Genomic DNA, 25,400 nt, shown 5'->3' with positions numbered 1-25,400 from the left:
GTAGAAAACTAAATCCATTACAATAAACCTGATGAGATTGGTATGAAGTCGGCAGAATAAGCTCTATGCTGTTGTTATCAAATCGTGCGTCGAAATGAACTTACTCCTCGGAGCAGAAAATTGATTTCTATTCAAATTATTTGCATCAATTTGTAACGTTAATACGTTCCGCCATTATCTCGGGATCAGATTTGTGTACTGAACGTTTGGAAGGGTTCTCAGTGGGAAAAGCTTGGCTTTTGCAAATTGTATTCAAGTGCGCATATTTACTGCTTACAAATTCATTTATCCGAAGGACAATTAATTATTGATTTAAAATTCAAACACTTGTAAAAAAAACCCTTTATGAGTTTTATTTCATTAAACACGACTAGTTTTGAAAAAACTGATGTTTTCATCTACAGGTGAAAAGTAAAACTGTAAGTAAATAAAAATATCTGTTGGTTTTCGAAACTAGATGTGTTTAATAAAATAAAACTCATGAAGTGGTTTATTACAAGTGTTTAATTTAAAAAAAAAATCATCAATTAATTCCTCAAAGTTTATTCCGAATCAATAAATTATATTTATTATTTAAATTTCACTTGATAAATAAAACTTTTTATTAGATTTTAATCTAATTACTTTATTTATTACTTTATTTGTGGATACGGTATTTGAAAATGATGCGGAAGGCATCAAAACACATGTCACAATAGATTTCAATAAATAGTGTTATTTATTAAGTAATACATTAAAAAAATATTTAAAAAATCCTAAATTTCAGTTTATTATTTTTACTGTTTTTTTCCTCTCTCTATCTACTTTTTTATTAATACAATGTATTTTTTGTAATACTTGCAAATCACTTGCAAACGAGTGGAGGCTTATAAAAAAACTTGTATTTTCTTTTTTTGTTTTTTCTTTTATTCTTACGACTAATATATTTTACGATTAGAGCATTTTTATGTAAAAACTTTTCCCGATCACGTTATCTTAAAAAAAATACTGAGAAAATTGGTAACAAAATTGTTGATCTCGTTCATTCTGATCATGTACTTTTATCTGTATAATACATTGTTTTAATTAAAATTTATTTATTTTTTAAAAGTATACAGCAAATCCATAATTGTATTTTGAATGATTTATAACACGTATACCTAATTTTACTATTACTATAAAACAATTGTTTTCTTATTATTACTGAAATATACAAATTGCACATAAATCTATCAACGCGTATACTACAAAATATTATTTACAAACTAGTGCGATATAAAAGCAAACTAAGACAGTTCAAAGAAATATTATTTGCCTGTTTATTTAAATATTTAAATTCAAATATATTTTAGGAAAATTTAAAAAATAATGATTGCACGTAATATATTTTTTTTTGTTTTCAAAATTTTAAATCCCCTAAAGCGTTACATCGATTGCTTTTGAAATAAGCGCACGCATTTTTAAGTAATAACGCACTACGTCGGGTAAAGCTTTTTTAATAAAAAATGGCAGCACCATCTGTTCTATGTAACAGCAATACGCGCAATATCAATTTATCATGGCGGACAGCGTGCTTCTCGACAGATGTTTGAATATTGGACACTCACAAGCGTTATGAAATTAAACATATAAGAAATGTGTATTTTCTATTTTCTTTATTTTACATATAACCAGAATGAAATATAGCCACTCTAAAGTTTTTTCCACAAATGTTTTTAACCAGTACCGAGTTTTATCATTATTGACATCATTAGACCGGTGGGAGACTAGGTAAAGTCAATGATCAAATAAAATATATGTGGAAAAAAGTTTTAGTTGTTATTTTATTTTATAAAATGCAGTTCCACCAAGAAATGTCAGTACAAAATTTAAATTTAAAAACCGCAATGGGTCGCAGCAACAAGTAGCTGGCTGCAGTTGGTAATTAATATTTTTTTTATCAGTCAGAGTCAGAAGTTATTTATATCATTTATATTCCCTAAAGAAATTAAAAAAATAGAAGACATAAAAATTATTAACAAAAAAATTAATGCCTATTACATATAAAACTGCAAAAAACATATTTAAAAATACTGTTTTATCATTAATTATATAAAATAAAATCAAACCATGAGTGTAAATCCCTCTCCAAGCATAAGAGCTCAGTCTCTTTTTTGGAGAGTCACAGCGAATCTAAAACTAAAAGTTTGCTATATGTATAAATGTAGAAAATCGTATCGTATAAATGTTTTACTCAAAAATGTAACTATATTAAATAAATAAAAATAATGAGTAAATGGTTTGATTGAATTTATTTGTATTAATTTTGTTTATTTTTCTACAGGTTCCAAGTACCAATCAAATTTGAACGAAATAGGCAAATCAGAGCAAAAATCAAGTGACGGTACTAAAGGTGGAGGAAAAACAGATTGGGCTTCTGGATCTCGCAGTACAAGTGGTAAGAAAAATAATTCATATTACTAAACACTTTTTTTAATAACTACATTTGGCACATATTTTACGAAGTATTGTAATATGTGTTTATTTATTACCCATCAAAAATGAGTTCTGAAATAAGCACTTAATAAAATTATTTTGCATCAAATATGTATCTAGCCTTTCCGGGAGTACAAAAATTGATATCCGACATTCTCTGGGGAGTGGGTTCTTTATACATGAAAAAAAAATTTTTTTTCATTAAATCGATGGATTATGAAGATAGAATTATGAAAAGTTTATGACAAAATTACTAACAAATATTCATGGATGTCATTGCTATACAAGTTACATCATACTACCTGACAGACGGACTTTGACGTTTATTAACGTCTAAGTCATTACTAACGTTCATTACTCCTTTAAGGAAAATTCGCACCGACGTTCATTTACATCCATACTTTCGGAAAGGCTAGCAGTGCACAGAATCACTAAAAGTACACAATGGAGTCCTGGTATCTACTTTAGTGTGTCGTTGAAAAGCATGGAGTTGGCAAAAACGATAAATGCAGTCAAAATGTGGTCACTCAAGACGATTTCTTCAATGAGAGCTTCAAAACGATGTTCAATAGATACGAGTATTTAAATGGTTAAAAAATGTAAACATTGAAATGGTTAAAAGTATTTAAATGGTTAAAAAATGTAAACATTAAAAGCATTAACGACACAAAAAATACATTTTGAGATGGTTTAGATGTGTGGATCAAATGAGTATGGAACAAATAGTAAAAAATGGATGTTATATATGTTTTATATGTTATCAGAAATATAAGCAAATGAAGACCGAAGAATACTTCGCATGATTGAGTATTTAAAAATAAAATCGGGTTGGAGTTCTGTTGATATCTTGACAACGTGAATTATATTTTTTGGTCAGGAACCACTTAGGTCTACAAAAATAGTATGAAATAATTACAATAAAAATATTTTTCTTAAAATTAAAAAAAAATAAACGTATTTGAGGTCAGGAGTCGGAATAATCGCCAGATATGTATGAGGAGATGTACGACGTGGAAGAGGTGAAGAATGTTTGGAAAGACAGAGTGGTGTGGCATTCTATCCTCTCTACCTTTTGTAAAAATGTATTAAAACATTTAATAAATATTTTATTAAGATTTTAAAGGAACAAAAATATTTTTCATACCAATACCATATTACTGGATATTTTCATGAGATGAAGTGCTGTTTTTTTTTAGATTTCTCAAAATTGTTTATTTGATACTTTCAGGAGCCTGCCAGCCCACAAGAGTACCTGTATTGGAAATATTTTCAACAACGTTTTTCTACATCTTTACTAAGATGTTTTCAAAGTTATAAAAACTATATTCATATAATATTACAAAATACAAATAATCGATAAAAATATTTTAAAGATATTTATTTTATATTTTAGCAAATACATACATTTGATATGATGGTATGATAATTTTTCAATAATTAATTCTTTTTATTGAAGTTCGTTTGCTTTCAAAATGAGTAAACTTTCCGATTTTGTATTATTATGTATTTTAAGAATACTGAAGTTTTTTTATTAATATCTCAACAAACATAAATTAAAATATTTAGTCTGGGTTTAGGGCTTAGGGCTCGTTATTGGCTGATATACGTGATCACTTTAGACGTTGTGTAACATTCACCATTCTACCCATGATTGACAAACACATTAGTCAAAATTTTGGAAGTTGTATTTATGCTTCAATTTAAAAAATCTCATACGTCAGCGAAATCTATTGAAGTTATTTACCGGAATAAATGTTTATAAGATTGTTAATATAAGACTGCTATAATTTTATTTATCTAAGTTGAGATATGTATGAAAAATGCTTCATAAAAATAATTCCTACAAGAGCAAAATCAGAATTGGTAAACAAATATTTGCACACACTTAAAACATTGTAAAAAACGACTTTCATTTACTCAGAGATTCATTGTCATATGTTTTTTCTGATAATAAGAATACCAAATTTTTCATAATTTTTTAAACTTAAAAATATTATTTATTCATGTGATTTGAGCAATTAACGTAAACAGTTGTTGAAAATGTTGTAGTTAAGTAAAAAACTTTAATCAAATAACTTAAAATTAATTCTACGAATAAACTTAAATGTAAACTATATATTTAAGTCACACAGGGTGAATTATCTTTTGATTTTCCAAGGTAACATACTATTTATCGAAATCCAGTAAACATTTTTATTTATTTTTATTGCACACAATTGCACGCAAATATATGTCATTTAATTAAACATCTTCTTTAAAAGTTTGTGTAGTATTTCCTGGTAATTTGATATCAAGAAATATTCCCTATCATATTTTAAAATGAACTGTATCATATTATTAATTAATCTAGTGAAAATGAATGAAATGACTAAGCTATATTAGTGCATAGTTTTATTAAATTTAAATGCCTCTAGCAAATCTACGCGATTCGTCATAGGCATCAAATTACGTCAGTGTCTATAATGATACACATAAAAAAATTGAACCTGTGAACAATTTTTTATGGTTTGCTTTCTAATGTGATCGAAACAGACAACGCGTAGGTTTGGTAAGGCCCGTAGAGTAGATATGAGGTGACTGCCAAGTTATGTGGCTTTAAATAATGAAAAAATATCAAATTATTGTATAATTTAAATTGAATTATGATTCAATCCATATTTTGATTGTAAATTGAATTCGAAGTCATTAAAAAAGTTCCGACACAAAAGGAATGACCTTTGTTATAAATACCATTTTTAAATTTATTGTAAAAATTTATTACAACAGGTAAAAAAAAATGATAATAATTTGAGATTGTTACCATTAATGACCACTGCAAAAGAAAAACTGTGACAAATAATTTTTTTTTTGCATTTCATCAAATATTATTTGAAGTATCGATCATCCAGATCCAGTAGATTTATCATCAATTTTCAAATTTTTAAAAAGGCTTTCCTACAAAGCATTTAAAAACACAAAAATACTGAGATCTCTTGTACGATTCTTGAGGAGAATACAATAAATTTATTTTAATCTTTTTAACTTGAATATATGTATTATCGTGATCTTGAATCCCACGTGAATTATTATATCTTCCCTTAAGTTATTTTTTATATTAGTTGATCTATTATGATTATAACCAATACATTACAATACAATTATACAATTGAGATATGTACTTTATACTTTATTAAAGCTTTCATGCTACAGCAACACTGTATTATCAAATGATTAGTTAAAAACAATTTTTCATTTTGTAATGCTTAAATACTATACATTTATCCTGTAAATAAATTTAATTATAATATTATTATATAAGTTTAATATACGTACAGCAAAGAACAATTACTTTTGTGTTACTATAGACATAACAATCATATTTGCTGGTGGTACATATGTTTAATCAAATATATATTATATTTAATATAAATGAGCGCATAACTTTTATGAATGTTAGATTTGAAGAATGTTTATTAATTAGGATGGATATTTTGTTGGAATGAATTCATTTCAATGAATGATTTATAATATAATATATTTAGATATAACAGTAATTTTTGTTTTATTATTGGTAAAAAAAAATATCCATCGAAAATTGATTGTTTATTAGAACATTTTCAGAAATAAATACAAATGCTGTTGCCATATAAAAATAATTTCTTGCTTTTATTGAATTATTTTAACATTGAATTTGTATAAAAAATATATATTTTAATTTTTGAAAAAACCGAATTTCCAATAATCCATAATTTGTTCTTAAATAGAAATTTGTACACGATAACTTCGCTTAATTAAAATAAAGAACTTAAACGAGCTCTTAATTATATATGTATATGTATGCTAAAAAAAACCAGTATATTTCATTTTTTTCATGTATAACAGTGTTTATAAATTATTTAACAATATATTAACTTACGATATTATTTTCAATTGATTTATAATATGAGAAATGAGCTTGTATGTACAGAAGTAAATTTTGCTTTGAAGAGAAATATAAAATATCACAAACATGTATTTTAATTATTTGAAAAACACATTTCCTTCTCCACAAAAACGTTCATTGTATGCATTTATAAGCATGTATAGAAGAGGGTTTATCTGGAAAAAAATTAAAACGATACTTTTAAATAAATAAAACGACGAATAGAACTTAAAATATTTAAAAAATAATTATATAAAAACTGTTGAAAAGATGAAAAGAAAAGGATGAAGATTAATTTTTTTAAAAATCTATTTTGCAATTGGAGAGAATCGATCCCGATATGCCAGTTTCCTACTCAAAAGGGTGCCTACGTATACAATGGCGACTTTCTGGATGTTGAAAGTAAATAAAACTCATAGAAATATAGGTAAACAGAGGCATATTAGCAACCCTATTTCCACTACTTAATTAATGACTACTAACTAAAACTATCTAACTATCACGCCGCTTCTCCGCATAGGCAGGCAGAGAGAATAGAACGCCATAACAATCTGTCTTTGAAAACAACCTGTTCCGCATACATACATACCATACTCCTTATACTCTGCGTCCACTCGTATTTCTAAATACATTCGCCTCATACATTTATTATGCTGTTCTTTCTTCACTTATTTCATTCACATGCCCAAACCATCACAGCACACCTTCCTTAATTTTTTTCGATATTGCTCATCTCAGCCTTCCACTCATATAATAGTAACCAATAGAATATATAATTCCTACTCTAGTAACGATAATAATAAAATAAAACTTTAAGGCATTAAATGGTCAGGCGAAGAAGTGGAATAATGCTATTTTTATTACTCTACGGCCGACTGTAAGTCTTAAAGTAAAGTTTTGTTTCTACCTCAGAACGTTACGTATTATAATTTAAGATTCTTTCATCGTTAAAGTCTATAAACTTCCCTCCAATATCCCCGCCACTTGGCACTCACCCCTCAAAGAAGTTTTATTAAATTTATAATTTTTATGCGCAGTTTCCGTGATGCTGCACCGCACAGGGGGGAATATACTCAATTAAGTTCCTACTCGTGTTCTTGTGTTTTGCATGATGAGAGATGAGCCCTTATTTATGATACCAATTTTATATCATAACCAAGATAAAAAAATAGCTTTTCTATAGGAGTATCTTTACTTACATAAACTCATCTCAAGTGATAATTTTGTATCCCTATGTATATTTTTATAGAATATTGAGAAAAAAAAATTGACATCACAACATAGGCGAAGAAGAATATGAAGGTTGGAACATGTACAGGTCTTACGACCGTCTTAGGTTTGGTTAAGTGATCACATAAACTTTTTAGGTTTTTCACTTAAGCGTCTTAAGAGGAGCCTAAGACGGTCGTAAGCCATGTAAATGCCCAGTCTTCTTCTTCTATGTTAATATGCCAAAAATATAAAAAAATAACTCCTATTTGAGTTATTTTTACTCCGAGACAATCCAGATTTGTGAACAAGTATTAGGACACACTACAAAATATATTTGCTAGGGCAGCAAACACAGTTAAAAGTTAACGACGATTTATTAACATACGGATAATACATCCATAATTTATGTGTCTCAACATCAAGCGTTTTTTTAAAGAAGGAAAATGGATGTTTGAGCATCTCAGAGCTTACGATCTGGTATTAGCCTGATTAAAGCTATCACCTTGTACAAATGGGTAACGTGCGCAATCCTACCTATTTTAATCATCCATGTAACTTTATATATATATATATATATATATATATATATATATATATATATATATATATATATATATATATATATATATATATATATATATATATATATATATATATATATATATATATATATATATATATATATATATATATATATATATATATATATATATATATATATATATATATATATATATATATATATATATATATATATATATATATATATATATATATATATATATATATATATATATATATATATATGAATATATATATGAATATATATATATATATATATATATATATATATATATATATATATATATATATATATATATATATATATATATATATATATATATATATATATATATATATATATATATATATATATATATATATATATATATATATATATATATATATATATATATATATATATATATATATATATATATATATATATATATATATATATATATATATATGTCCGCCTCCGTAGTGTAATGGTCACCACGCTCGGCTACCGTTCTGGAGGACCCGGGTTCCATTCCCAGGGGGGGTAAGAATAAATATGAGTGATTTTTTCACTGTAATATTTATTCAATATTACCCTGGACTGGTACTTGAAGCGCAGGGCTGATCACCTTTTCTTCATGTGTAAACGATCAAGATAACACTGCGTTTATATGACGCAGTGCCCTATGCACCATTGGGGTGCGGATAAGAGTTTTATTATTTATTATATATATATATATATATATTTATATATATATATGTATATATTTATATATATATATATATATATATATATATATATATATATATATATATATATATATATATATATATATATATATATATATAAAAAAATATATATATATATATATATATATATATATATATATATATATATATATAAATATATATACACACACACACAGCTTGCTCCATTTGAATAACTTTAAACACCTGTAATATTGACAAATCATCCGTAGGGCGAATTATCCAGAGTGATAAAATGTAAAAAAAAATATTGATTTGGGGTATAAAGGCTGTTGTATTTTGGAAATGTATTTCTAGAAAATATCGCAGTTATCTTTAGTTTGTAAACCCATAAAATAAGCTTGTAGTGGGCTTGTAGTGGGGTACAACTCTCTACCCTTATCGCTGTGTATGAAACAACGTGTTATGCAAATATTTGCTGAGGTTGAAACGGTGTAGGGATGCCTGAAATGTTGATCTGACCACTGCACTGCTGGGTGGCCACCTACAATAGGCGCGTGAAGGGAAGCTTATCATGACATGGGTTTGGAAGTACTCACTCTAATACCTTATAAATTATAAATTTAACTTAAGGAAGCTAATACACAGTTTGGGTAGTGATGATTTAAATACTTATCTGGGCGACCAAATATTGACAAGCCAGACGTTATCCTGTTTTTGCTTTTTTCCTCGAAAACTGGTAAAGAATCGCACTGTTATGCCGGTCGCAAGACTTGTCACGATCAGATCAATCAGAACCTAAAATCTGGTGGTGTCAAAAGTCTGCGTAATCGGATTGCATGTATGACTAGATGTATGTATGTGAAGGAGGCGAGGAGTGTATGTGAGGACAGAAGTAGTAATAATAGCTAATACACTACTTCTACTGACCCTTTATCCGCACCAAAAGGTATATTGGGCACTGCTTCAAATTTTTATTTTTTAAATTTTTTTTTATTATTATTATTTTTTTACTGGAAAACCAACATAAGTTGATCCAATATAAGTTGATTATTAATTATATGAAGGAAAGGTGGTCAGTCTTCTGCTTTAGATACTAGTCCTGGGTAATACAAAATAAATAAAAGACTGACTTCGAACCCTGGAAATTGATCTCGAGGTCTCCAGCCAATTACGCTAACCATTACAATACGATGGTGGAATAATTAAAAATAGGTATCAAATTGTGGTAGAGTGGGTTCGAACCTAGAAACTCTGACTCAAGAGTCCACGATACTAATCACGGGACTACAACCCGACTTAATGATGTATAATTATACATAAGTAATTAATTATCACATTCTTTAAAAAATACTTAAATAAAAAACAAATTTAGTAGGTGGTACAAAAAGAAAAGTATTGTATTATAAGATAATACATATGCACGCGTTCTTCCATCAACACAATACATAAATTATGGCAAAGCATAAAAAAACACATACATATTAAAGTACTGTGTATAAAATGGTGATCGAGAAAACAAGCCATTGTCATAGGTTATTTGGATCCCCTACATCGGATGAAAATATTGTATTCATCAAAATACTGTATGGATATAAGTACCTTATATGACATACATGTACAACAATAGATATGTACCTACTATATCCATATACATAAACGTACCTACTTATTTGAACAATATATGCATTGTACTACACTTCTTAACCCTAGATAACCAAACTATATTTGTAGATACATAGTAACTAAACACTCGTCAGGCGGACTACGCAATTAAAAACATTAAAATTATCAAAAGTATTTATTAAAAATTGTAACTGGTTTCATGACACTTAAGTTTGGTTTATTAGGTATGAATGTAAGAGACATTTAACAATAAATCTCTGTTCCGTAAACAAAGCCTGGCGGGATCGGGATGCAGGGAAATAAGTGCACTTGACTTTTTCGGAGAAGGGCGTCGTCGCGTGGACGAATGTTTAGTTATCTAGGGTTAATTACCATAATAATATATTATTATGGTGATAAAAAATATCAAACTAAATGTGTTTGGCTACAATAGTTTAGAGACTAGAAGGAATGTGTATTTGATTACGCATTTTTATCTATTGTTGCGCGGTATGATCGATAATCCTGAAATTATCCAGAACATTGGTCTGTATGTTACCGATAGTTACCTAAGACAGCGTCGAGACAGATTGTTTCACATTCCTATACATAGGACCAACCTGCCGATGGTTATTCCTGTAGGAAGAGCTACCGCTATATTGAACAATATCTCATTGGATATTGATCTGTTCCATGTGTCTGAAGGAGTTTTCCGAAGTGGGATTCTTATACACCTTTAGCAATAGTTTTCGCATATATTTTATGTTAATGTATACGATTTAAAAAAATATAGTTTGTAATGTATATATTAATTGAAATAAATAAATTGAATTGAATCAATTTCAGAATTACATCTTATTTAACAAATTGCATAAGCATTGTCTCTTCTTTCGTTTAACTGAATTTAATGATTCCATAACTTCTTAATGGTTATCCACCGGCTTTCAGAAACCAATACGCCGCTACTCGCTAGGGTATACCTTGGACGATGGTCACGTGGGGTGGGATGGTGGTGATGTTGTCGGGGGATGGATAGGGGGTGGAGAAAACACGAAGGGGAAGAATTAAAACACAGGTTTGCGGTAATGATCGGACTACTGCATCAATGGCGAAAATATCACAAAATGTAAACATTTTTATAAAGTATTTCCATGACACATTTCATATTTTGTATTTAAAAGCATTGTTGACTTTGTGGTATGGTAATATAACACTCTCCTTATCATTCATTATTCACTTTGTGTACAATGGTATTACACAAAATGTACTTTTTATAGTAAGTAAAAATTATACTTATTTCACAAAACAACAATGTTATTTTTGTTAAAAGTTATTCGATCTGTTGTATATGTAAAGAAAATGAAATAAAAATAATTGAGTTAGTATAAATGTTTTATGTAATATTTGTTAGTCGTAATTTTCGACACGTGACTGTTAAAATATTAAGTGCCAACTTGTTACCCACTAGGCTGTGAAAAATACAGACATATAAGATAGTTCTTTACGAAAACGTCTAAAAAAATGTTAATTAGATACAGACCCATGAGAGTTCTTTACTAAAACATCTAAAAAATGTTAGTTTCAGTAGATAGTGAGAAGAGCGACGACATGTCACGTATGGAAATATGAAGTGTACTTTAGTGACGTTAAAATTTAAATTGTCCAATGGAAAGCTTCACATTCATGCATTAACGATTGGCGAACATGGTGATACGTTTTGTCTTATGTATGTAAACGACATTTTTCATTACACCATAGTATCAGGAGCGCAGCGCCATGTGCAGGGAATTTATCAAATTATATTACTTACACGTTCCTGTACCTCGACGCCGATTCTTGAAGTCCTTCGCCCGCGGCCGGGGAGGGAGGCAGTGAGGAGTTTCAGTATGATCCCCAAAACTCAACATGGGAAGAAATATGTTTAACCACCGTGTAAAAGGGAAGAAATATGACGAAGAATATTTGGAATATAAGCCAATATTTTCTGGATTTTTCGCGGTGTGGTTTGAGCAGTTCGAAACAAGGGTGAGTCGGTTTGAGAAAACCTCCTCTTGCAACATGTTGCCTTAATCATGGTCGGGGTAACAAAGGGGGGGTGTATCGTCAGATATAACCGCAAATGTAACAAAAGTTTAACCGTTCTTAAACGATAGGTATCGTTATTAAACGCTCTCTCCCCTAATTTTATAATGATATTAGAATCTTAATTTTGTAATTCAAGTAAAAAATTATATTTCGCATAATTACTTCTACAATTATTGTCGCTTATTCGAGAATAAGAAAATTCTTTATAAAATAATGAATGTAAATTTTTTCGCGGATGATAAATTTCATGACCAAATAATGTTGATTTTTTTTCTTTAGGTAGATGTTTTTATTATTAAATTGTACAGTTTCGGTATAAAATAAGTACAATGACGTGAAACCTTTTTGTTTTAGAATACATTAAGACAAGTTATATTTCCACGAAGATATAAATATATGTAGGTATATATTTTTAGTGTCATCACATTTATGTTATGTATAAAAACATAAAGATGTTTGTAAGCACTGTATTTAAATAATAAAACAGGCAAGTTCCTTGTTATTTCGATCATCAATTAAGATGGAATTAAAAAATCTAATTATTGGTAATTAATGCAAAACTTCTTTAAAAATTCAGTTTTTCATAAAATTTTACGAATTTCAATATGTTTACATAAACTTACTGCAAAAGTAAAAATTAAAAATTGAAATAAAAAAATACTTTAATGATCAAATACTCTTCATGACAACAAAATAATTTTTATAATATTTCATATATTTCCCTTAAACATTGAAAACTTTTATCTGTAAATAATAAAAAAATTATTTAATTTTACAGACATAAATTTGTACGTAGTTTAAAATAATAAAAATATCTCACACCCTTTTGAATTGCTTAAAATAAAGATTAAGTTTTAGATTTAGTTTTATGAAAGAAAAATTACTATATTTAACCTTTTAATTTATTTAATGTTCGGATTACCCTGTAGACAGTTTTTTGAATCCTTACGAATTTTATTGTAAACGGCATAAGACCCAGTATTTTATGACAAAATAATTCGTTAGCATAAAACATGTTCGAAACTGATCGAAATCTACGGATAAGTTATATGTAATAAACCAAATTTCCTGATTAAAGGTTGGAATCGTTTATCAGTTTCAAGTTTAGAAACTCATAGCATTCATTCGCTGATTCAAATCTAAGAAATGCCCCCAGCCACAAATAAAGCAAATAATTATTTTCGCATTCTTACACTGGAGAAGTTCAATGTAATGTGAACTTATTGGTAAATTATGTATGGTATTTCTGGGAAAACAACGACTTGAACAAAAAAAATAGATGATCAATTAAATTTATAATGGTAAGGAAAAAGAACTAGAACAAAAAATATGTAGGTGATCAATTAAAGTGTAAAAAGGTGTACAAAGTTCAAATCACTCTTACACTCTAGCAGGTTATTAACGCTGTATACACATACATATAGAAGCAATTGATAACGTTAAAACTTTTAATGTCTTATTTTTATAAAAATATAACAGTAATTTTATGTTTTGAATCTGAACGAAAAGTAATTTTTGTATTAGTCTGTATGTTTGTTGAACATTTAATAAAAAAAATATAAATTAAAATACATAAAGAAAGTAGAATATTATTTTGAAATGTCTGATCCAATGTAGGTTGCTTTGATCAGTATTAAAAATAAGAGAAAATAAACAGTTATAACAAGTTAAAAAAAATAGTATTACAATTCTAGTTAATTAACGATTACAAAGTTATAAGCGTAATTTCAAAATGATCAATGTGAGTTTTAATTTTCTAGATGATGAATCCTTATTAAGAGAAGTTCCGCCGGCAGCTTTTATCTCCAAAGTTGAAGGCAACGCGCGACAGTGAGACGTTTTAGAGTTCTTTGATTTAAATAATGCATGATCAAATAACGACAGAAGTAAAACTCAATTTAGATCCAGGCGCTTCTAATTTGACCGACAAATTTAAATCGGCAAAGTTTGAGGGCGCGGTCAACTGCTGAGGAGAATGAAGGGAGGCAAGAGACTACTCCGGGCCTTGAGATATACATTATGTCTTCAAGAGAAAACGATTTAGAACGAAATTACGAAATTTTAATTGAACTCGGCTTTTCTAGTGTTAATCTGAGACTTTTGTGGCATTCAGATGGAGCCGAATATTGAGGGGATGAGATTCAGCTCAAAGGCGGTAAGGATTATCTTATTCACGTACAAGAGAAAAGTTTTGATGAAAACGAAAATTAAGAGAATTCGACGAATTTGTTGCGTAGCCAAGATTTAGAACATAATTAAATAATATGTTTTAAGTAATTTCTCATGACAACATTTATATATCCATAACTCCTAAATAAACAAATCTTGATTTTTTAACAAAGATTTGGACACACTAAAAATCCAACAGTTTTCGTTAGTCCTTCACACTAAGTATTTTCAAGTGCATCGCTTGTATCCTTTAAAATATATATTCCACTCCCCTCACAGATATGGAAAAAAAGACTTTTCCTTCATATAATTAACGATCATTTCAATACCGCATCGAACTGATGCGGTGTCCTATGTACCATTTGGAAGAACATAGGGATCAAAAAACATTTGAAGATTTTTGGTGCCGTTTGTTGATTGTATTCAACGCAACAAAACCAAGGATATTTAGGAAGGGTATCAAAGCTTCGTTTATAAACCGGGATGCATTATTAAGCGACGACTTTCGCATTCACAGATCCGCAGACCGACAACGCTGTGCATATTTCACTTGGCTCTTTTTGCCGCCAAATCCGCCGATATCAACAAGAGTGCCAACTGAAGCTAATGAATTATTCAGGGCCGGCTGGGCGGTGCATGTTCTATCGCTGTTTTATCTATTGTGGAGCTTTGCGAAACGGTCGCGGCGCTAGTATCATAAGCTTTATTTATACTTCGGTGTCTGCGCGGGATGAAGCGACTATCGAAGTTTAAACGGATATCAAACAATAGTATTCCTAGCTGCGATGATAGTATTATTCGGAAAAAAACACCATTTTTTACGTAGATACTGTTAAGGTAGATAAGTTTGGTATATGGGTACATTTTTTTAAAGATAAAGTATGTTCCTACATGAGATCAATTGAAATGTAGGCGTATATAAAAACTGGTCATATTTAGTGCTGAAAATAATTAAGCACGAAATAATGAAAATATTTACTTTTGATTGAGTAATATTTTAAATATCTCGTAGATAAAAACTTATGAGAAAATAATATGCATTATGAAAGTTTTTTTTACATCATAGTTTGAACAATTCTTTACAAAGAAAAAATATCGTAGAGCGTAAAATTAAAAAAAAAAGATATAAGAAATGAAAAATCAATAAAAATGTTACATCTTCTTGACAAGATGTAAAAAAATTAATAAATATTGGGACTTCAATCGATATTTTGAGTTGTCGGTTATAAAAATTGTTTTTAAATAATTGTTATGTTCATTTCACAACTAAAATCGTTCATAAATTAATAAATATTTGTTTTAAGTAGCTTAAATTTATAAAGATATAATAAAGATTTAAGTAAATTTAACATGTTTATTTTTATAAATTGTAAATGAGAACACTTGATTTTTAACACTAGTGTAATATTTATTTGAAAGACTAGTTTTGAGAGCTACAGATGCTGATTTGTGTGTGTGGGTTTTGTTCTATGTTTGATTTACATAATGTGGATACCATATAGAGCCTAGAATTTGGCACACTCAAGGTTAAAATTAAAGAAAGATAAATTAATATGAAAAAGAGAATATTCATAAAAGAATTGATTACAGAAGACCTTTTAATTGAATACTTAAGTTCTATATAACATTAATGTGTTTATGCATTTAGAAGTATACAATTAAAATAATAATATGTATGCAGTCGGTAAATGAAATGGCAACACGCTGTCGGCTCCGAACTGACATATTTTGATTAAATCAGGTATCTGTGCAGACGTTTCCCGATGTAACATACATATTACGACAATGTGACTCGGGATATTCCGCCAGTTCGCCCCTTGCATTGAGTTCCGCCTGCGCGGGGTACTTCGCATACCAAATATACATTTTCCATACAACAGCGGCGCACGGCGGTATAATACGGTGTTGTCAAATGCAAATGCGGCATAAACACGTTGGCCACTGATAGCTGTATCGCAGATTCCGACTTGTGATCTGAATGTCAACAGTTAGGGCATCATCTGCATAGGGACACAAGATGGGACAACTCAATCATTAATCCTGTACGTAAAACATACTTCATCTCATATATTGTGTTACAATTCTCGCCCATAGGTGCCATAGTCTTTTTAAAAAATGTAGAAACGAAGCAAGATAACACAACAGAATAGTTAATACATACAAATGTAAAAAATCTTAAAATACGTTTTTTCCTTTATAAGGTATTGTTATATTATATAAAAGTGAGAGGAATAAAAAGTAATAAATTAGCTATTAGCTGTTTTAGTGCTTTAAAATTTTCAGACAATCATTAAAGGATTTTCTTGACACATCTTCTCCGATCAAGTATCTCACACTCACATGCAGTATATTATGGTATTAGTATTAGGAACATAAGAAAAAAGACATTTTAATGAAGTTTTTTTTTTTTACAAAAATTATAAATACAAATAATTTCATATTTTATGTACGTATAAATAACATAAAAGTACATGGAACCTTTTAATTTGCCGCAATTTCTAAAATTCTCAATTGAATAGATGTTTCTTTAAAGTAGTAATAATAATAATAAAACCCTTATACTCACCCCAATGGTGCATAGGGCACTGCTTCATATAAGCGCAGTGTTATCTTGGTCGTTTACGCATGAAGGAAAGGTGATCACCCTCCGCTTCAGGCACCAGTCCAGGTTAATATTGAATAAATATTACAGTGGAAAAATCACATATATTTATTTGACCCCCCCTGGGAATCGAACCCGGGACCTCCAGAACGGTAGCCGAGCGTGCTGATCATTACACTACGGAGGCGGACAAGTAAAGCAGTAAAGAAAACAAATTAAACGTTATTTTAAATTGATGTTGAATGAAACAATCTCATAATTTATGTTTTCGAGAATCGATATCGAAAATGTAATTTTTATATGTATTTACTTCCCTTTACTATTTTGAATTGACAAAAACTATTTCGATTATACGGAGACTATGAAAATAGACTAAAAACCCCTTACCCATGGTTGCAAATCATTTATCGCAAAAGATATCCATTTAAAAATATATAATGTGATAAAAATATGGCTTGAGCTAAATGGATATTTTAAATAAAATTTTTTTTGAATGAAAATATTCATAGTTTTCCTTACAGTGTTATTTCAAACATTTTTTTCTTTTATGTTATTTTTATTTATTTATTTAAAATATGACTAATTCAGATTTTTATTTTAACAGTACGTTTGGATAGGTTTCATTGAATAACAAGAAAAAAGTTAATTTTTCTTCACCATTTTAACCATCTCAGATATGAGGAGAACATGAAAAGCTCGCACGTCGAAATTTAAATTGTGTTTACATTTTCCTTTGTCCCTGTTCACGAGCTGTGGTAGGGCTGTATGTAATAAATGTCCGAGTAACCGCGTGAAATAAATGGTTCGATAAATCGGTTTCCCGATACTAACCCACTTCTGTATGCAAAGCTATAATTCCGGTATTTTGTCACATTTTCAGCGAGGCGGGACACATTTTTACATAGCACGTACAATGCAAACTTTATAATACCGTTGGTCATTTTTAAAAGGAAAAAGAAAAATATTATTTGTTTTTAAATAAATTTTAGAATTAAATAATAAAAACATATATTTAAACTACGAAAATTCTTTATAAAACGATAAAGGTTTTAAAATAAGTAAATTTTATCGATATAAATACAAAGTACTCGAAAATTCGATAAACAAATTAATAAAGTGAACGAGTCCATATTTAGCCAGAAAATTGTATGTAACAGTGATGTATGTTATTTAAAAACTAGAGAAAGGAATAGAATATGTTTAACATTAAACAACAACAAAAACGTATATTTATACAGAGGAATTAAAGTGTATCATAGGATGCGAGTAATGACGAAAAATTTATATAAGCTACGCTACGAATTAAAAAGGAGATATTTCAATTATCTAAAGAGATATGTAGGAATAAAAATATACCCGTAAATGGTTATGGGTCAATTATTAGATTATATGTTATAAAATGATTATCACTGGATAACATTACTGTTAGTGAAGTATTAACTAAGATAAAAAATGTAAATAAATTAAAGAAATGCATCCTTGAGTAGGATTCGTTTCTCTTAGATAACTTTAATCTCTTAAGAGATAAATTCAGTATTTACGTATAAATATTTCGATACATTTAAAATACGGTTAAAGAAAATTTTCGTTATAATTTAAGGGTAAATTTATTTTATTATTTTTATTTAGTAAATTGTTTTAAGAGACGTTAAAAATTAAAAAAAAATATTTTGTTTACACATGGTAACAAAATGATGGTACGTTAAACCTTCAAATAGGGTGCATAAAATATGAAAAATGACCACCATAAAAGGATGGATATACACATATGGTAGGCGACACGTGTTGCGGCAGTGTTGATACTGCCTTCTGGTGTAGGACATATTCACTATCTGCTCGTGTGCGGTGGCTTATTGGTTTGACAGTTATACGACAACCTTACCCGATACTATTATAGCTGACAAGTGAGATTTATAGGCAGGATGGCAACACGCTTCAAATATACAGGATAAATACATATGTATGAACTTTCTTTAAAATGTATTTTTTTATAATCCTACAAGATAGTTTTTTTCTATCTTAGTTTGAGTTAAAGGTAATATCTTTATTACCATAATATAAAAAAAATAACCAACCATCACGCCAGTTCCCCGCAGGGGTATGCAGAGAGAATAGAACGCCACACCACTCTGTCTTTGCAGACCTTCTTCGCATCTTCCACGTTCATGCATCTCCTCTAAAATACCCGCCGATTGTTACGACTCCTAACCTGACCACTTACAAGTATTTGGCATACCTGATCGTGCCATGTTTTTCTCGGTCTTCCACTGCTTCTTTTTTTCCAATTACATTCGCCTCATGAAATTTTTTACCGTTCTTTCCCCACTCATTCGTTCTATACGTCCAAACCATCTCAACACACCTTTCTTAATTTTTTTATTTTTATTATTATCTACGTATTATTAATTTGTCATATGAAAATAATGAGGGTTATAAAAGATGTATCTCAGTTATTGATAGTGGTGTCCCGATATCTCTATGGCATAGAAAATGATACTTGACTGAGATGCTGAAATTTTACGAAATCCGAAAACAGAATATGAATTCTAAAAATATCACATCTTGCTGACAACTATAAAGTACTGAAAATATTGAAATCCTGAAAAAACCTTATTTGAAATCATTAAAAAATTCACCATATCAGTCTTGTATGTCCGATAATATTTTATATGCAAGCATCATTGAATAAAGGCTGATTTTACAACGAAAAGTGGTTTTTATTTAAATAAATTAATAAAATTTATATTAAATAATTGATAAGCTATTCAGATAAGATTTGAATTTTTTTCAAATTTTTCTTTTTTCATATTATAATATTTAAAAAAAACGAACTAACCATCACGCCGCTTCCCCGCAGGGGTAGGCAGAGAGAAAAGAGCGCCACACCACTCTGTCCTTGCAAACATTCTTCGCCTCTTCCACGTTCATGCATCTCCTCATACATACCCGCCGATTGTTACGACTCTTAACCTGACCACTTTCAAGTATTTGGCATACCTGATCGTGCCTTTTTTTTCTCGGTCTTCCTCTGCTTCTTTTCCCACTAACATTCGCCTCATAAATTTGTTTTACCGTTCTTTCCTCACTCATTCGTTCTACATGTCCAAACCATCTCAACACACCTTTCTTAATTTTATCGATAATGCTTATCTCAGCTTTGCATTCCTTCCTTATTTCACTATTCGCACATCTATCATACATCGTTTTGTCGCACATTATTCTGAGAGATTCATCCTTCTTTTGCCAGCTCCATGTTTCACTTCCATACATTAGAGTTGGAACCAGGACTTCGTTGTGCACTGCCAGATTAGCTTCCGCTGATAGGTTTTTATTTGTTATAACTGATTTCAGTGCACCATTCACTTTGTTCCCAGCATTCACTCTCCTTTCTGTGTCTTTATCAATCTTTCCATCCCTAGAAAACATACCTCATCTACCTGTTCCAAAATCTCTCCGTTTACCAATATTTCACATTCAGATCTGCATTCTTCTCTTTCAAAAACCATAATCTTGGATTTGCTAACATTCATCAATAAATCACTTTCCTTGCACACATTATACACTTTTGTCACCAACGCCTGCAGGTCTTCTCTGCTATCTGTATATTATAATATATTATTTGTATTTTAAAATTGGATTATAAAACTCTTTTATATGACATCCCTTAATTTACATAAAATTATGAATATGAATTCCCCAATTTTCGAAAGAAAATATTTTTTTTTTATATGTGAGCAAATAAATGTATAATTTTTAAACGTTATTATTTTCGTCACAATTATTTCATTATATATGCCGCTATTAAATATTGCATTAAATAGTGAACTAAATGAGCTTTATTGCACTGCAGCGAGTCCAATTTCCCAATATTCCGGTAAAATAATGCATTATTCGACGAAACGAGATATTTTATTCATTATGAACGAATTTAACAATTATAAGCTTAATGACGTAATTGAATATCCAATAATACATTTGTGGTTTTTATCTATTAATTACGTAATGATTTTCATAATATTTATTATTACTGTCGTTGAAATTTTTGAATTAAAGAATTTTATTCCAATGTTATTTTTTATCATTTGTTTCCGTTTTATCATTTTAATATGAATTTTAAATACTTGTAAGATAATAATATTCCATAATATTCATATTAATATTATAGATAATATTCCAAACGGTTAAGTTATTTATCTTTTATTTTGTTTCTATAATAAAACAGCCATTTTAATTATATTATTTATACCATTTATAAATTATCCAACAAAATAATTGAAGATTTCCTTATTTTATTGTATCCAATAGACAAAATCGTTTTTTTTTCATAAAAAAATCAATCATGAAACTCAATCGTAGATTAACAAATAATGGATGATAATTAATGATTTGACTTCCTTTTCCTTGTGACAGGATTTGAATACAATTCAAATTGCAATTGGTGTAAATAATCGTTTGAGGGTCATAACTCATTGGTGGAATTGTCATGTCCCTCGATACTAATTATGATGTGGTTATCGAGACCAATTTATAACAATCGATTTGAACACCCAATTATCTGATAGCTTTGTTGCAAATGTCGTTTTTGAATCTTCAGATGTATATAAATGTTATTTTTATCAAACCATGTGATAAAATGTGTCAATTTTATTCATTAACACATTTTATAAAATTATAACTAATTATCTAACTAACTGTCACTCCGCTTTTCACAGGGTTATATATTGAGGATAGAAAGCCATAACACTCTCTCGTTGCATAAAATCCTCGCCTTTTTCATATAAATGCATCTCTTTGTATACATATATATATATATATATATATATATATATATATATATATATATATATATATATATATATATATATATATATATATATATATATATATATATATATATATATATATATATATATATATATATATATATATATATATATATATATAATCCATATACTGTACTCCGCATGCCTCCTGAGAGCCTTAATCAAGCTTGCCTCTTTTACAAGGCATCAGGTTCGCGCCGCCCGGGACGACCACTACTAACAATTCGTCGGCAGTTCTCGTCAGAACTTCGGGACGCGGATCTGAGTTGGGAGGATGCAAGGGAGCTGGGAGCCGACAAAAAAGCCTGGAGACAGTTTGTGGACTCCATATGCTCCACTTAGGGAGTGGATATGGTTTAATATATATCATCCATAGGGGAAATAATTCAAAGTTAAATAGATTAAAATTTGAAGTTTTCACCTTTATATGAAACATCTAACGTTCATTTTATATGAAAGAAGATGGAAGTCTGAGCATCCTAGGGTTTACGACTTGGCTTGAGGCTGATCATTTTATAAACGTAATGTAACGTTCATGATAACGTTCTGAGTATCTCATGAATGTTACATTACTTTTATTTAAATAAGTAACTCAATAAAAGTGATGTAACGTTCATAAGATGCTCCGATTTTCATCTTCTTTCATATAATAAGAACGATAAATGTTTCATAATAAGTTAAGACACCTTTAATATTGACATATCATCCGTAGGATAAAAAATTCAGTGTCTGATTTATGAAATTAGAATAAAATATTGTTAAAAAAACTCTTTTGATTAATATGAGTTTGTTTTAATTATTAATTTATAGTTATTGTCCGATGGTTATTTATTCACGTAAGATCCGTTAGACTTAGACTAATAAGTATGTCTAGAGAACAAGTACTACGTACATAATTCGGAAGTTCTCTAACAAGTTACTTGCAGCCCCTTGCTGTTAGTGCTCAGTCCACAATTATGTCAAGATCTCAATGGACGACGCGGCGGGCAAATAACAAAACATCATTTCAAGATAGTCTAAATATGTAGAGCTCAACCTCTATCAATAAAATTACTTTAATTACATATTTATAAATAAATGAATGGATAAAATTTATCGTGAGTATACTGGCAACAAATTTTAACTCTAAAATCCCTGTTTGAATAATCCCTTTTCCCTTTAAAACATAATGAACTATATAAAAAATAACATGTATGCTTAAAAATTTATAAATTCAATAAATTATTATAAGCACTAATTAGGTGCACACCGCTCGTGAACCTTTTTTTTAAATCCTTACAATATAACAAAATGGACATGGACATCTATCCCTGAAGATGACAAGGTTTTTGTCGAAACCGGTTGGAGAAAACTACCATAAATAAAAGCGTTTAAAAACCTTGAAGTTAAAGTTGTTGTTTTATTTCATAAAGTTTTATAAAGTGTACCACAAATCTAAGTATCTGCAGAAAACATTAAAAAAAAATTCCATTATGGGTACGTAGAACAAAATATGTAAATAGAAATAAAAAAATATAAAACATTAGTAGTTTATTATTATACTTTTAAAAATATATTGTTTTGAGTTTTATTTACCATTTTAAAGAAGACAAACTAGGTTAACCTTATGTTAAACGAAAAACCCTTACATGTTTCTCTTTGCCTAAAAATTTAATAAATATTTTAATAAGCCTTTATACATATATTAAGTTCCCTTAAGCAGACAGCAGGAAACACATAAAGCCAATATGGTGCCGAAAAATCATAAAATATGGCCACTCATAACTTTGATACTTTTAAAATTACGTTAACCTGTTAGTTGGTGGTTGATGAAGAACAACTTTTGCAATTACGTTTGTGATTTTAATGCCACTAATGAAAGTTTCTTACGAAAGTCTTATATCTACTTTAGAAAATATTACGTCTTCCGTCTTGAACTTTTCCCCCAGTTTTATATTCAATTACCTGGGGTTGTGCAAATAAAAGATCATAATTTATTTAAATACAACAACTTAACACACACATATCTCGAATACTTGTAAAAAAAACTAATATTGAAAATTTCATTGAGTTTTTCACGACGGTTAAATTGTGTGTTTTTATTATTTGTTTTCCTTACTGCATGATTACATGTTGAAGATCGATAATCGATAATCAGACGAAAATTGAGAGTGAAATTTTAAGGACACGTCACGTTTATTAGGCACATTTCGTTACACAAGAATAAAAAGATTTAACGTAGAGAAAAGGAGATATAGAGCTTTACATTCCAAAACTACGGGAGTGGATTAAAAGAGAGTTACGTATACACAATGATACAAAATATAATAAATTAGTGTTTTTGCTCATACGCGCGTTGTAAATGTATAGTCAGGTACCATGCTTTATGTAAGTAATATTAATCATTGTTTTTAGTTATCAATTATGTCCGCAAATAATTATTATTTAAGTATAATTAAACTATGATTTTATCAATAACGCCATTTCTTAGCTTATATTACGGCAATAAAATTATAAGTAGAGGATTTATACAGCGTACTTTAGGATTTATACATTATATTGGGTCCATTCTTTAAATATTTATTTGTTGCTTTGTATGAAGATCAAGTAGTAACGTCGGCTGTATTTTATGTATGGACTCTTCCGCATATGGCTTTGTGATGAAAAAAAACACAGAATCATCAATATAAAGAACTGGAGGACATAGTGCAAATTGTTTTTTTTGTGGAATGTAAAGATTGTATGATTTTAAGGTTCACAATTCGTCTATATTATATGATTATATTTTTATCATTTGTAATGGGAGATCTAAAGGTGGGGACTCACCGGAGTCATTTTGTCGTAACGTAACACGATACTATGCGAATATTCGTATAATTAGAGCGAACCGAGTGCTCCATCCAAAGACGGATGCTCGCCGCGAATGTTTAGTTACGACGAAATGCTCCGGTCAGTCGCCCACCTGTAAAGTTTTCTGGGAATCGGAAAAATTAACTAAATGAATGACAATGTTTGTGAATTACGGGAGTTGCATTTATTATTTACCTTACTTATTGTGTACAAGGTTGAATGTTTGTGGGTAATGCCTCTTCAGGAAAAGCAATAGGTAATAGCGAAAAATGTTTTAGTAATAACTTGGACAGGCGAAAAAAAAAAACATGTTGCCATGGTCAGGTAATAGAAAATCTTTTCAGAGTTGAAATGATTTCGTCGTCTTGTAGACATTATTAAAGAGCTATGTTTGTGGCCTCTGGCGATCTAGCACTGTGACTGGTTCCAGCAGCAAATAGAGAAGTCGTTG

At 29.2% G+C, this 25,400-nt stretch overlaps 1 protein-coding gene across 1 annotated transcript in view; it reads left to right on the top strand.

Moving 5' to 3' along the window:
• Nucleotides 1–4,515, top strand: part of LOC148310707 (lachesin-like) — a 154,317-nt gene extending 149,802 nt beyond the window's left edge. Inside the window, exons 9-10 of the mRNA XM_088257887.1 lie at nt 2,303–2,416; nt 3,683–4,515. Coding sequence (XP_088114013.1) covers nt 2,303–2,416; nt 3,683–3,771 — 203 coding nt within the window. The 3' untranslated portion in view covers nt 3,772–4,515. The remainder of the gene's footprint in view (nt 1–2,302; nt 2,417–3,682) is intronic.
• The last annotated feature ends 20,885 nt before the right edge of the window (nt 4,516–25,400 follow it).

The sequence above is a fragment of the Brachycentrus maculatus genome, unplaced genomic scaffold (assembly GCF_059751285.1).
Source record: "Brachycentrus maculatus isolate JH-2025_06_01 unplaced genomic scaffold, ASM5975128v1 h1tg000089l, whole genome shotgun sequence".
Taxonomy (NCBI): Eukaryota; Metazoa; Arthropoda; class Insecta; order Trichoptera; family Brachycentridae; genus Brachycentrus; species Brachycentrus maculatus.
Note: the sequence above shows the minus strand (reverse complement) of the source record. Positions and strands in the feature narration are given on the sequence as shown.